The sequence below is a fragment of the Nerophis ophidion genome, linkage group LG02 (assembly GCF_033978795.1).
Source record: "Nerophis ophidion isolate RoL-2023_Sa linkage group LG02, RoL_Noph_v1.0, whole genome shotgun sequence".
Taxonomy (NCBI): domain Eukaryota; kingdom Metazoa; phylum Chordata; class Actinopteri; order Syngnathiformes; family Syngnathidae; genus Nerophis; species Nerophis ophidion.
In genome coordinates this window covers 47,711,245-47,725,717 of record NC_084612.1, presented here as the reverse complement: position 1 = coordinate 47,725,717, position 14,473 = coordinate 47,711,245, and the positions used below count along the sequence as shown (strand labels likewise).

General features: G+C 38.0%; 1 protein-coding gene across 3 annotated transcripts in view; it reads left to right on the top strand.

The window, feature by feature from the left end:
- LOC133541823 (immunoglobulin-like and fibronectin type III domain-containing protein 1) overlaps nucleotides 1-14,473 on the top strand; it is a 76,850-nt gene that overhangs the window by 20,964 nt on the left and 41,413 nt on the right. For 2 of the 3 annotated variants that reach the window (XM_061885470.1, XM_061885453.1), the window contains exons 3-8: nucleotides 1,824-1,859; nucleotides 8,386-8,505; nucleotides 9,734-9,876; nucleotides 12,404-12,503; nucleotides 12,585-12,629; nucleotides 14,283-14,319. In XM_061885470.1, the coding sequence (XP_061741454.1) occupies nucleotides 1,824-1,859; nucleotides 8,386-8,505; nucleotides 9,734-9,876; nucleotides 12,404-12,503; nucleotides 12,585-12,629; nucleotides 14,283-14,319 (481 nt within the window). The remainder of the gene's footprint in view (nucleotides 1-1,823; nucleotides 1,860-8,385; nucleotides 8,506-9,733; nucleotides 9,877-12,403; nucleotides 12,504-12,584; nucleotides 12,630-14,282; nucleotides 14,320-14,473) is intronic. The other variant, XM_061885460.1, reaches the window with a different exon arrangement.

Genomic DNA, 14,473 nt, shown 5'->3' with positions numbered 1-14,473 from the left:
CATATTTGATGTTCAAACTCATATACTTTTTTTCTTTTTTTTTGCAAATAATAATTAACTTAGAATTTCATGGCTGGAACATGTGCCAAAGTAGTTGGGAAAGGGCATGTTCACCACTGTGTTACATCACCTTTTCTTTTAACAACACTCAATAAACGTTTGGGAACTGAAGAAAATAATTGTTGAAACATTGAAAGTGGATTTCTTTCCCATTCTTGTTTTATGTAGAGCTTCAGTCGTTCAACAGTCCGGGGTCTCCGCTGTCGTATTTTACGCTTCATAATGCGCCACACATTTTCGATGGGAGATAAGTTTGGACTGCAGGCAGGCCAGGAAAAGTTCCCACACTCTTTTACTATGAAACCATGCTGTTGTAACACGTGGCTTGGCATTGTCTTGCTGTAATAAGCAGGGGCGTTCATGATAACGTTGCTTGGATGACAACATATGTTGCTTCAAAAACCTGTATGGACCATTCAGCATTAATGGTGCCTTCAAAGATGTGTAAGTTACCCATGCCTTGGGCACTAATACATCCCCATACCATCACAGATGCTGGGATTTGAACTTTGCGCCTATAACAATCCGGATGGTTAATTTCGTCTTTGTTCCGGAGGACACCACGTCCACAGTTTCCAAATATAATTTGCAATGTGGACTCGTCAGACCATACAACACCTTTCCACTTTCCATCAGTCCATCTTAGATACGCTTGGACCCAGCGAAGGCAGCTGCGTTCTTTGGTGTTGTTGATAAATGGGTTTTGCTTTGCATAGTAGAGTTTTAACTTGCACTTACAGATGTAGCAACCAAGTATAGTTACTGACAGTGGTTTTCTGAAGTGTTCCAGAGCCCATGTGGTGATATCATTTACACACTGATGTCGGTTTTTGATGCAGTACCGCCTGAGGGATCAACGATCCGTAATATCACCCCTTACGTGCAGTGATTTCTCCAGATTCTCTGAACCTTTTGATTATTTTACGGACTGTAGATGGTAAAATCCTTAAATTCCTTGCAATAGCTCGTTGAGAAATGTTGTTCTAAAAGTGTTCGACAATTTGCTTACAAATTGGTGACCCTCGCCCCATCCTTGTTTGTGAATTACTTAGCATTTCATGGAAGCTGCTTTTATGCCCAATCATGGCACCCAACTGTTCCCAGTTAGCTTGCACACCTGCGGGATGTTTCAAATAAGTGTTTGATGGGCATTCCACAACTTTATCAGTATTTATTGCCACCTTTCCCAACTTCTTTGTCACGTGTTGCTGGCATCAAATTCTAAAGTTAATGACTATTTGCAAAAAAAAAAAATGTTTATCAGTTTTAACATCAAATATGTTGTCTTTGTAGCATATTCAACTGAATAAGGGTTGAAAATGATTTGCAAATCATTGTATTCCGTTTATATTTAAATCATTGTATTCCGTTTATATTTACATCTAACACAAGTTCCCAACTCATATGTAGTCCACATTTCCATGTCCAACTAAGGCTCCTTAATGTATTATGGGCTCAACCATTTTTTACTTAAACCTGGTGGTTTGCTTTCTCCAAGTTGAATATAAACATTCACCATATGTCGAATTCTTAATTCATTCACTTCAACGGTCACCACAATCCCAAGCCAGATGAACGGGCGCTCAAATGACCGTCCTTGGAATCGATTCTTGAGCATCGTTTTCTCCCATTGTAGCGTGTGTGTGTGTGTGTGTGTGTGTGTGTGTGTGGACCTAGTCCACAATCCTGCCAAGTTCCAACATACCCAGGTGCTTCTCTCAGGGTTAATACTAAACTGACCTGTTGCTTCTCCTGCTGTCAAGCGGGCAATACGGAGGGAGGTCCCCAGGACGACAAAGGTATGTGCGTGGAAGGATGACTGACCCCTTTAAACAATTCACTGTGTGAAAGTGCATGTGTCGGTCGCCTGCATGGCCTTTGAACTACCAAGACGCTGGCTTCCAAAGCTGTTCCAAAAATTCAGTCGGCCATTTAGGTTTTTCCACTCCGAATATCTTCGGCTATTTGCGGAGATTGACATCAGTGTAGTAACACTTCTGCACTCTGACCATATCATTAGGTCAGTCATACTGGAAATACACAAACATTTTAAAGAAATGTGCTGTTTATCATTCACAATCCTTATGTGAGACAAGAACACATACAATTGTATTTTTTATGCACTCTAAATGGGAAATAAATATCTAAAATTGAGTCAACAGGTGGGGGGTGAGGGGGTCCTCTCATTATACTATCTAAAAACATCCAGAAACAATACTCCATTTACATGTCCTGACCTGAAAATGTACCAAATATGAGTGATATTGTTATTATAAGTGCTAACACGGACGGACCCATTTTAGTTTTTAAATGCATAAAAACACCACATACATTGTTTTTTTTTGCATCAAAACTTTTTGACTTTGTCAGGAACCTCTCTGTCAACAAAATAAAACATTTTAATTTTTTTCACTAAATTATAAAATGCTCTGGTAGAAATTATGCCCTTGGTGTTGTTAGGGTCGGTTTCGACCCAGTTATAAAAATAAGATGATGAAGCAATGATAAGAGCCAAAACTGAACACACTGACAGCCAGCTCCTCTCCCAATCATGTGCGCTTTAGTGGATTCTCATTTTACCTTGTTATCCTGTACAAAAATATACAAAAGACGGACACTAAAAGTGTCACTTTTTTCCACTCTGATTTTGTTTTTTTATTAGTTTTGGAACTAGTAATCTATTTCTCTTGGTTTCATTTGCTTGATTGGTTGTTGTTTGTTTGATGTTGGATTTATGTTGCTGCAAAAAATACTTTTTAGCCTTTTTCTTGAAGTAAATATATATGGGTAGAAATTGACCCGTAACACCGTAGCTGTTACTATAGTTAAAATTCTTAAAATGAAAAAATGAATAAAACACATTTATTTAAGAGATGTGTTCTAATACCCCTTAGTAATAGTTAGGTAACACAACAACATTTTTTTATTTATATGATTCTCTTGAGGTTCGTTTTACCATTTTTAAAAATTGAAATCGAGGGGTATACTGACAAAAAAAAGGCCCAATGGCCCAAACCAAAAATATTAAAACCAATATTTTCAAGGATAAGGAAGCCTATCAAGGTAACCAAGAGACGAGAAACAAATTGGATGATAGATAATTGTTTTTAGTGTATTTTACAGCTGATTTAAGACATGGGTCAAAACCGACCCGTTAACATAAGAGATGGTAACAGAAAGTTAACACAAGAGGAAGGTTAAAGCACAGTACGTCTGACTATGGTACTAGTAATGGTACAACAATCCATCAAAAAGTTGTTTTTGCATAATACTGCCAAACAAAATGACGGATAATATGTCTCCTAACACAGTAGGCGTCATTTTGGGGTCCTTATAAACACACCACAATAATACCGTATGTTGAAGCACAGTACGTCTAACTCTGGTAGTTGTCATGCTCCGACAATCATTCAAAAAGTTGTTTTTGCATAATATTGCCAAACAAAACGCCAGATAATATGTCTCTTAATAAAGTAGGTGTTATTTTGGTATTCTTAAGCACACACGATAATAATACCGTATGTTGAAGCACAGTACGTCTGACTATGGTAGTCGTAATGCTCCGACAATCCATCAAAAAGTTGTTTTTGCATAATAATGCCAAACAAAACACCATATAATATGTCTCTTAATAAAGTAGGTGTTATTTTGGTATTCTTAAGCACACACGATAATAATACCGTATGTTGAAGCACAGTACGTCTGACTATGGTAGGCGTAATATCTCCGTCAATCCATCAAAAAGTTGTTTTTGCATAATATTCCCAAATAAAATACCAGATAATGTCTCCTCATAGGTGTCATTTTGGGGTCCTTGTGCACACACCATAATAATACCATATGTTGAAGCACAGTACGTCTGACTATGGTAGTTGTAATGCTCTGACAATCCATCAAAAAGTTGTTTTTGCATAATGTTGCCAAATAAAACACCATATAATATGTCTCTTAATGCAGTAGGTGTTATGTTGGGGTCCTTATACAAACACCATAATAATATCATGTGCTGAAGCACAGTACGTCTGACTATGGTAGTCGTAATGCTCTGACAATCCATCAAAAAGTTGTTTTCACATAATATTGCCAAACAAAATGGCAGAAAATGTCTCCTAATTGGTTTTATTTGTGGGGTCCTTGTGTACACACCATAATAATACCATATGGTCAAGCACAGTACGTCTAACTATGTTAGTCGTAATGTTCTGACAATCCATCAAAAAGTTGTTTTTGGATAATATTGCCAAACAAAATGCCAGATAATGTCTCCTATTATGTGCCATTTTCCGGTCTTTATACACACACCATAAACATTCCGTATGTTAAAGCACAGTACGTCTGACTATGGTAGTAGTAATGGTACAACAATCCATCAAAAAGCTGATTTTGCATAATGCTGCCAAAAAAAAAGAAATATAATATGTCTCCTAATACAGTAGGTGACATTTTGGGGTCCTTATACACACACCACAATAATACCATATTTTGAAGCACAGTACGTCTATCTCTGGTAGCTGTAATGCTCCGACAATCAATCAAAAAGTTTTTTTTTGCATAATATTGCCAAACAAAATGCCAGATAATGTCTTCTAATAGGTGTCATTTTGGTATTCGTAAGCACACACGATAATAATACCATATGTTGAAGTAGAGTACATCTGACTATGGTAGTCGTAATGCTCCGACAATCCATCAAAAAGTTGTTTTTGCATATTATTGCCAAACAAAACACCATATAATATATCTCTTATTACAGTAGGTGTTATGTTGGGGTCCTTATGCACACACCATAATAATATCATGTGTTGAAGCACAGTACGTCTGACTATGGTAGTCGTAATGCTCTGACAATCCATCAAAAAGTTTTTTTCACATAATATTGCCAAACCAAATGGCAGATAATGTCTCCTAATAGGTTTCATTGTGGGGTCCTTGTGTACACACCATAATAATACCATATGTTGAAGCACAGTACGTCTAACTATGTTAGTCGTAATGCTCTGACAATCCATCAAAAAGTTGTTTTTGGATAATATTGCCAAACAAAATGCCAGATAATGTCTCCCATTATACACACACCATAAAAATTCCGTATCTTAAAGAACAGTACGTCTGACTATGGTAGTAGTAATGGTAGGACAGTCCATCAAAAAGTTGATTTTGCATCATACTGCCAATCAAAATGCCAGATAATATGTCTCCTAATACTTTAGGTGTCATTTTGGGGTCCTTATACACACACAACAATAATACCATACGTTGAAGCACATTACGTCTGACTATGGTAGTCGTAATGCTCCGATAATCCATCAAAAAGTTGTTTTTGCATAATGTTGCCAAATAAAACACCAGATAATAAGTCTCTCAATATGTGCCTTTTTGGTGTCCTTATGCACAAACCATAAAAATACTGTATGTTGATGCACAGTACGTCCGACTATGGTAGCCGTAATGTATCATTGAGAACGTGTCTGACTTCCTGTACAACACATGTCGTGACTCACTGACTAATTCAAAGCCTGCAGCTTGGGTTGCCCTTTTCATAATCATTCGGCATACATTTTTTTTTTGGCATGTCCGTGTGTTCCGCCTGAACGCTCTTGCAACACAAAGCAATTACACGTTTGGCCATTTCACAGAAATATGACATCAGTATTTGTTACTGCTGCTAATCACCTTACAGTAGGAAGGGATTACCTATGGCCCCCGTTTGTTGCGGTTTACCTGACGCATGAAACGTGACAGAATTGGGGGGGAGTTTCACTATCCACATTGGAGTGTTGAAAAGCTTCAAATGTGTTTTGTGGCAATTCCAACTTTGACCACAGCGTCAGTTGCTACATAGAATGGCGCTTTCTATGATTTTCAGGAATGTGGCCATATGAATCCCTTCCCCACTGTCAGTTCCAACTAATAATGATGAACTTTTACAAATTTTCTTGTAATCAGACCATATATTTGGTATATTAAATGGAAGTTTTTACCTTACATGTGATGATGACAGTCCATACATGTCAGGTAAAAATTCCATTGATTATACTGTGAATATGGTCTGATTACTAGCAAATTTAAAAAACTATATGAATAATAAGATATAATGAACCATTTTTAAGCTAATAATGATAAAGAACAAAGAACCAAAACATTTTTGTTGTTAGAAGTACACAACCCAAAAGCAGTGAAGTTGTCACGTTGTGTAAATGGTAAATAAAAAGAGAATACTGTCAGGCTTCTCCCTGACAGTTTTGGTCTATGTCTTAGTTTTTCCTCTCCGGTGGGCCAGCAACCTACGGCGCCACCATGCAGTCCGGTGTGGCCAGGTGCCAATCAGCCACAGCACTCAGGGAGACAAACAGCAAACAGAACCAAAATAAGAGTGCTGACAGGAACTAAAGACAAGAAACAAAGACAAATGCAGAGGAAAAACTAAGACATAGACCAAAACTGTCAGGGACAAGCCTGACAAATACAATGATTTGCAAATCCTTGTCAACTTACAAACGTATATTCAATTGAATAGACAGCAAAGACAAGGTATTTCATGTTCAAACTGGTAAAGTTTATTGTTTGCAAATATTAGCTAATGTGGAATTTGATGCCTGCAAGATGTTTCAAAAAAGCTGGCATTAGTAGAAAAAAGACTGAGAATGTTGAGGAATGTTCGTAAAAGACTTATTTGGAACATCCCACATGTGAACAGGCTAATTGGGAACAGGTGGGTGCCATAATTGGGTATAAAAGCAGCTTCCATGAAATACTCAGTCATTCACAAACAAGGACGGGGCGAGGGTCACCACTTTGTCAACAAATGCCTGAGTAAATTGTTCAAGGACGACAATACTCAAGCAGCTATTGCAAGGAATTTAGGGATTTTATAATTTACCATTTTATAATACCATAAAAAGGTTCAGAGAATCTGGAGAAATCACTGCACATAAGCGGCAAAGCTGAATACTACATCAGTGTGTAAAGGATATCACCACATGGGCTCAGGACTACTTCAGAAAACCACTGTCAGTAACTACAGTTGGTCGCCACATCTGTAAGTGCATGTTAAAACTCTACTAAACAAAGCCAAAGCCCTTTATCAACAACAACCAGAAATGCTGCCGGCTTTGCTGGGGACGAGCTCATCTAAGAAGGACTGATGCAAAGTGGAAAAGTGTTTTGTGGTCTGACGAGTCCACATTTCTAATTGCTTTTGGAAACTGTGGACGTCGTGTCCTCCGGACCAAAGAGGAAAAGAACCATCTGGTCTGTTCAAGGGTCAAAGTGTGAAAGGCAGCATGTGTGGTGGTATGGGGTTGTATTAGTGGCCAAGGCATGGGTAACTTACACATCTGTGAAGGCATAATTAATGCTGAAAGGTACATAGAGCATTTGGAGCGACATCTGTAAGTGCAAATTAAAACTCTACTATGCAAAGCCATTTATCAACAACACCCAGAAACGCCGCCGGCTTTGCTGGGCCCGAGCTCATCTAAAATGGACTGATGCAAAGTGGAAAACTGTTCTGTGGTCGGACGTGTCCACATTTCAAATTGTTTTTGGAAACTGTGGACGTCTTGTATTTTGTTTTTAAGTACGAATTGCACAATGTGCCAACTTCACTGCTTTTGGGTTTCATAGATAAAGATAAATCATTTCTACACACTTTCCAGACGTACACGGACATGACAGTGCTTAGAAATCCCAGTTTGTGGCCAGAACGCCTGCTCGTCTGCAGACACTGAGATGTGTTTAAGTTACCAGCCGCAGTTTTATTTTAACAGAAGTTAAAATAAAATGCGTAGACTGCGAGACAACACATCTCAAAGTAGAAGTTAGTCGTAACAGAAGAGAAAATGTTGCAGTGCACATTTCTCTTGCCTTGCAAAGTGAATTGATCTTCTCAGCCAATGGGAGAGCTCCGTGTTGAACACTCTGTTCGGTGGGAAAACAACCTTGAAGAGCAACCGGTAGGTTTCTCCGGCTTTCCTTTTGGAAGATGAACGTGAAAGAAATGTCTGAGTAGCGACCATTGGTTAATTGATTGATTGATTGATTGAAACTTGTATTAGTAGATTGCACAGTTCAGTACATATTCCTTACAATTGACCACTGAATGGTAACACTCGAATATGTTTTTCAACTTGTTTAAGTCGGGGTCCACGTTAATCAATTCATGGTACAGTTGTCTACTCTTAACGTCTTGCAACACTCACCTCTGAAACGTTCACAACCGCATCGTTATTCTATTCATTTATTCATCCATTTGTTTTTTAAAATCTTCTTTCATTCTGGTTCCTGCCTGGTTTTTTCATGACGTGTGCAAATGTTCCTCACTAGGCATCAGGAAGAAGTCCAAAGTGCCAGGTGTCATGATCACACAGTTTCTGGAGGAACTTCCAGAGGGATCAACAACACCCGACTTTTCCCGCAAGCCCATTGCCATCACTATTCAAGAAGGTTGGTCTCCGCTCTTAAAGGGGAACCGCACCTTTATTTGGGGGGAAACGTTGGCTCTGGTTCACAATCCTTATGAGAGACGACACATGTTTGTTATTTTGCATTTTAATTTGTAGTAATTGTCTCGTTTTAGGTGGATAGGCTTGCAGAGAATGGAAGTAATACATTCTGCCTCTCAATCCTTCTAAAAAAAGCGCCAACAATAATCCATTTACATGTTGTGACCTGAAAATTAACCAACTACGAGTGATATTGTTATTATAAGCTCTAACGCTACGAGTGATATTGTTATTATAAGCTCTAACGCAGACAGACTATTTTAGCTGAGCATTGATAAAGTATTCCTGATATTTGTTGCGTTTATGCAGACAAATTATTTTTTTTTAGCCGTGATCACAGAGTTGTAGCTTGCTTGTGCTGCCACACTATGCAAAAATTAAAAGATAACAAGACTAGATTTTAAGAAAATAATTGTTAAAACTAGTGAAAATAAGTTACTTTTACTTGCTAAGATATCTTTAATTAAGCGTTGCATATCGAGAGAATAGCAGGACTTAAGTAAGTATTTTATTCTGAAAAACAAACAATATTCAACTTGTATTGCTTGTTGTGGTTACGGGAGGGAGTTGACGGCACAGACACAAGGGGGCGATATATATATATATATATATATATATATATATATATATATATATATATATATATATATATATAATTGGCTAGAGAATGGACTGTGACAAAACCCAAAGGGTGTATGGTGTAAGACTATGAGTAGGAATTAATATATACTTACATCATGTATATATTACATGTTTTTATGAATGGTACTAGATACTACATATATACTGACATTGTGTAAATATTACATGTTATGAATGTTACTACATGATATATATACTTACATCATGTATATATTACATGTTATTATGAATGTTACTACATGACATATATACTTAGTGTATATATAAAACCTTAATAATTGTGTTTTACAGCGCTTTTAGGCAGATAGGAACATTTCAATTGTTAGCTGACTCTTGCTAACATTTACTTAAAATTCAAAATGCATCCAAAAATTAAAATATGTGTTTTTGTCTCACATAAGGACTGTGAATCATCAACAATTTTCTCAAAAAAGGAGCACTTCCCCTTTTCAGACCCAGTACGAGAAATTAGTCATATTTTACCCTGCATAAAGGTCACTAATGATTGGTAAATGTCCACGTTTCAGGGAAATGTGCCATCTTTCGAGCGATCGTGGTGGGCAATCCAATGCCCACCGTAACATGGACCCGGGCAAAAGGGGAAATGGTTTTCAACCCGGCCACCTGCAAGCAAAATTACAACGAATCGTCACACGAGCACACCCTTGAGGTATACCAACGTTCTAAATGTATGAATGGTGGCAGATCATGTGACTAATCTAAATGCTCTACAGGGGGGCGGGGTTTGCGTGACATCGATGACATATGACATAAAAGATGACAGAGCTTTTTTGATACTACTTTTAACAACACATGTTGATGACATCTTCTAGTAGTGTCTGCAAATTTGACAGCAAATGTAGCATTCTATGAATGCAGGTGCCGTTATCATCGGAGGACGAGGAATAGCTAAACATGTTGCACTCTTGGTGGACTGATTGACACCACACACGGTAGGCAGGCAAAATAAGAAAGTTTTAACAAAGTTTAATCGTAAATGCGGAGGCTGCCAAAACTGCCATCCAAACTAAAATTTGTGAGCTAAAGTAAACAAAGGTAGGCAGATTGATCCAAAAAACGACAGTAATGATACCAGATGTAGTATTAGTGTATATAGATTGATATGATCAAAAACATATTTTGTTGTGTTATTGTTTACAGCCTCAGGAAAAACATATTTAGGGGGAAAAACCAAATGATTTAAATCAGAATTAATAATTGTTTTGATGAAATATGTTGAAACACAGTACGTCTGACTATGGTAGTCATAATTCTCTGACAATCCATTAAGCGGTGCGGCTTCGTAGCTTACCAAAATCATGCTAAGTGTCAAAACGTGGACTTGGGTGCAGTTTTCGGCGTGCATAGTTTCCTGAGATGCAAAATGAGGTGATGGGATATGGCGTGTTTGAATTCTACTATAAAAGTGCAAACAAAAGGCGCGCACAAGGCGGAGACACAAAATTAACACTAAGGCAGAACTATGGACATAAAAAAAAACACTTACGGTGACGAGAGCAGAGCAGCATTAACTATGAAAATTGCATGAAACAGTAAAAATGGCATGAAACAGAGTGAACCAAGCATGGAATAATCAATGACTCCAGAACGACCAACTAAAAAAACAGACTTAAATAGATATATCATGATTGACGACAGGTGCTTGAATCTCATGAGGAAACGAATGGGTCGCCATGGTGACAAAACAAGGGAGTGAAAAAACAGGAACTGATGGTGTCTTGAAGTAACAGAACCTAACTAAACAAAACATGATCACAAGACATGACACTAAAACATTTTGACAAATTTTTGAGTACCGTGTGTAATGTTCTATATTCTCAATGAAACTTTGAAGTTTTATTGTTGCTCGCTAGCATAATTTTTTCAACAGGGATCAACCTGCAGTTCACATCTACCTCTAATAAGTGACTGCCATCTACTGGTCACACTTATCATTACATCCTGTACCAAATAAAATTGATTCACTACATGCCGTAGGAGGGTACAGTCGCTCACTGTTAACAGTAGCTAGCACCCCTAAATAAAAACAAAGCCACTGTAATGATACCAAATACAGGAGCGTATCTAGTCGATACTACTATGATTACATTGATATTTTTTAGCATCACAAAATCTTTTTGTGTTTATAAAAAAATCATATGATGTTTGTGAAGTCAGTCAATATGTCCCTGGACACATGAGGACTTTGAATATGACCAATGTATGATCCTGTAACTACTTGGTATGGGATCAATACCTAAATGTGTGGTATCATCCAAAACTAATGTAAAGTATCAAAAAAGAGAAGAAAAAGTGATTATTACATTGTAACAGAAGTGTAGATAGAACATGTTGAAACAGAAAACAGCGTGACACCTACCCTTTACATCAGTATTTCTTAACCATATTAATATTGGTTTATTAGGTATTATATTTTCTTGTATGATCCTCTAACTACTTGGTATCGGATCGACACCTAAGTGTTTGGTATCATCCAAAACTAATTTCAAGTATTAAAGTAAAGAAGAAAAACAGATTATTACATTTGAACAGAAGTGTCGATAGAACATGTTAAAACAGAAAATAAACAGATATTAAAAGTAAATGAACAAGTAAATGAATAATCCCTTTTTTTACAGTTTGTCCCTCATAATGTGTACAAAATAATAGGTAGATAAAAGACACAACATGTTACTGCATACGTCGGCAGACTAATTAGGAGTCTTTGTTTGTTTACTTACTACTAAAAGACAAGTTGTCTAGTATGTTCACTATTCTATTTAAAGACTAAATGACAACAATAAACATATGTTTCATGTACACTAAACATTTTTGTGACAATAAAGACAATAATGTTATTTGGAAAATAATCGAAAAGTATCGAAATACATTTTGATACTGGTACCAAATTGTTGGTATCGGGACAACCCTACCATGTGGTAATATTGATAAGGAGCGAACAACATAGGTACACCAGGTGTAGCCCACATTTTAATTTAAAAAAATAGCCTCTGCCATTTCGTAGAGTTAACAACAAAAACCTGTAACAGCAGGTTGCCTACAGCCGCAGCTGTATGATTTCTGACTGTTGACTCGGTGCTGAGCTAGACAAATCAGACCAGTAGATAAAAAGAGACTGAATGGATGAATTGGAGCATTGTTGTTACTTCCAATGGCGACAAACAGGTGTGCTTCAGTTTCCCAAGGTGGCCCCCGAGGATGCCGACACCTACAAGTGCTTTGCAACAAACGACTACGGCCGCGCTATCTGCACCGTCCTGCTAAACGTTATCGAAGGTACTTAAGTCCTTGGATCACTCTTTGACTGCAGTGCACGATGCCTGTCTGAAAGTCTTCATAACAATCCTCTGCTCACAGTTGGGTTCTCCAAGACCAAGGAACTGCAGAAGACATACGGGGATGGTGAGACTTCATTTTTTTTCACTGGCAGTAAAAAAAAAAAAAAATGACCGGGAAGTTTTTCCCCTTTTAGACAAATATGGTAAAAAAGCAAGGATATTTATGGCTGTCTTGCAGACTTCTAAATAAGACCAGGTTTTAGGAACAGTGAGCCACAGCCTGGAAAGTTTTTCAACATCAATCAATCTATCAATGAAGCCCTAAATCACAAGTGTCTCAAAGGGCTGCACAAGCCACAACGACATCTTCAGTTCAGATCCCACATCAGAGCAAGGAAAAACTCAACCAGTGGGATTACAATGACAACATTGGAGGGGACCGCATATGTTGGGACCCCGACCTAGAGTGACCGTTGCAATGAATGTCGAGTGGATCTAGCATAATATTATGAAAGTCTAGTCCATAGTGGCTCTAACATAATAGTGTGAGAGTCCAGTCCATAGTAGCTCTAACATAAAAGTGAAAGTCCAGTCCATAGTGGATCTAACATAAAAGTGAGAGTCCAGTCCATAGTGGATCTAACATAGAAGTGAGAGTCCAGTCCATAGTGGATCCAACATAATAGTGTGAAAGTTCAGTCCATAGTGAATCTAACATAAAAGTGAGAGTCCAGTCCATAGTAGATCTAACATAACAGTGAGAGTCCAGTCCATGGTGGATCTGACATAATAGTGTGCGAGTCCAGTCCATAGTGGATCTAACATAAAAGTGAGAGTCCAGTCCATAGTGGAGCTAACATAAAAGTGAGAGTCCAGTCCATAGTGGATCTAACATAATAGTGTGAGAGTCCAGTCCATAGTGGATCTAACATAATAGTGTGAGAGTCCAGTCCATAGTGGATCTAATATAAAAGTGAAAGTCCAGTCCATAGTGGATCTAACATAATAGTTTGAGAGTCGAGTCCATAGTGGATCTAACATAATAGTGTGAGAGTCCAGTCCATAGTGGATCTAATATAAAAGTGAAAGTCCAGTCCATAGTGGATCTAACATAATAGTTTGAGAGTCGAGTCCATAGTGGATCTAACATAATAGTGTGAGAGTCCAGTCCATAATGGATCTAACATAATAGTGTGAGAGTCCAGTCCATAGTGGATCTAACATAATAGTGTGAGAGTCCAGTCCATAGTGGATCCAACATAAAAGTGAGAGTCCAGTCCATAGTGGATTTGACATAAAAGCAAGAAACCATCCCGTGCGGAGACAGCTCAGTAGCGCAGAGACATCACCAACCAATGCACAGGCGAGCGGTCCACCCTGGGTCCCGACCCTGGACAGCTAGTGCTTCAGCTGTGGCCAACGAACCTGTGTCCCCTCCCCCCCTTCCACAAGGGAGAGGGGGGCAGAGTAGAAAAGAAAAGAAACGGGAGATCAACTGGTCTAAAAAGGGGGATCTTTTTAAAGGCTAGAGTCTACAAATGAGTTTTAAGATGGGACTTAAATGCTTCTACTGAGGTAGCATCTCTATCTGTTACATGAGACGTTTGATGATGTTTTTATACCCGTGTGACACTTGACTAAAGAAAAAGTACCCGGAGAGAGAAATGGTGTAGGACAGAAGAGTCGAGCAGGATGAGAATATAACTTGTAAAATCAAAACCAAGAATTTTCCTTTGAAAGTCAACTCTGACTAACTCAGCCCTTTGTCCTCATGCAGAAGTCCCAGACTTTTTAAAGAAGAAACTTAGAAAACGGTGAGTATACTTTGCCATTGCATTGACTGTGGGTGTGTGACGCTACGTGCCATAGTTTTCAATTCGATTTGATGTTTTTTATGGATTTTAAAAACTGTAGGCCATAACTGTCAAAATGATAGCAAAAAAATAGTGTTGACATATCTCACTTTGC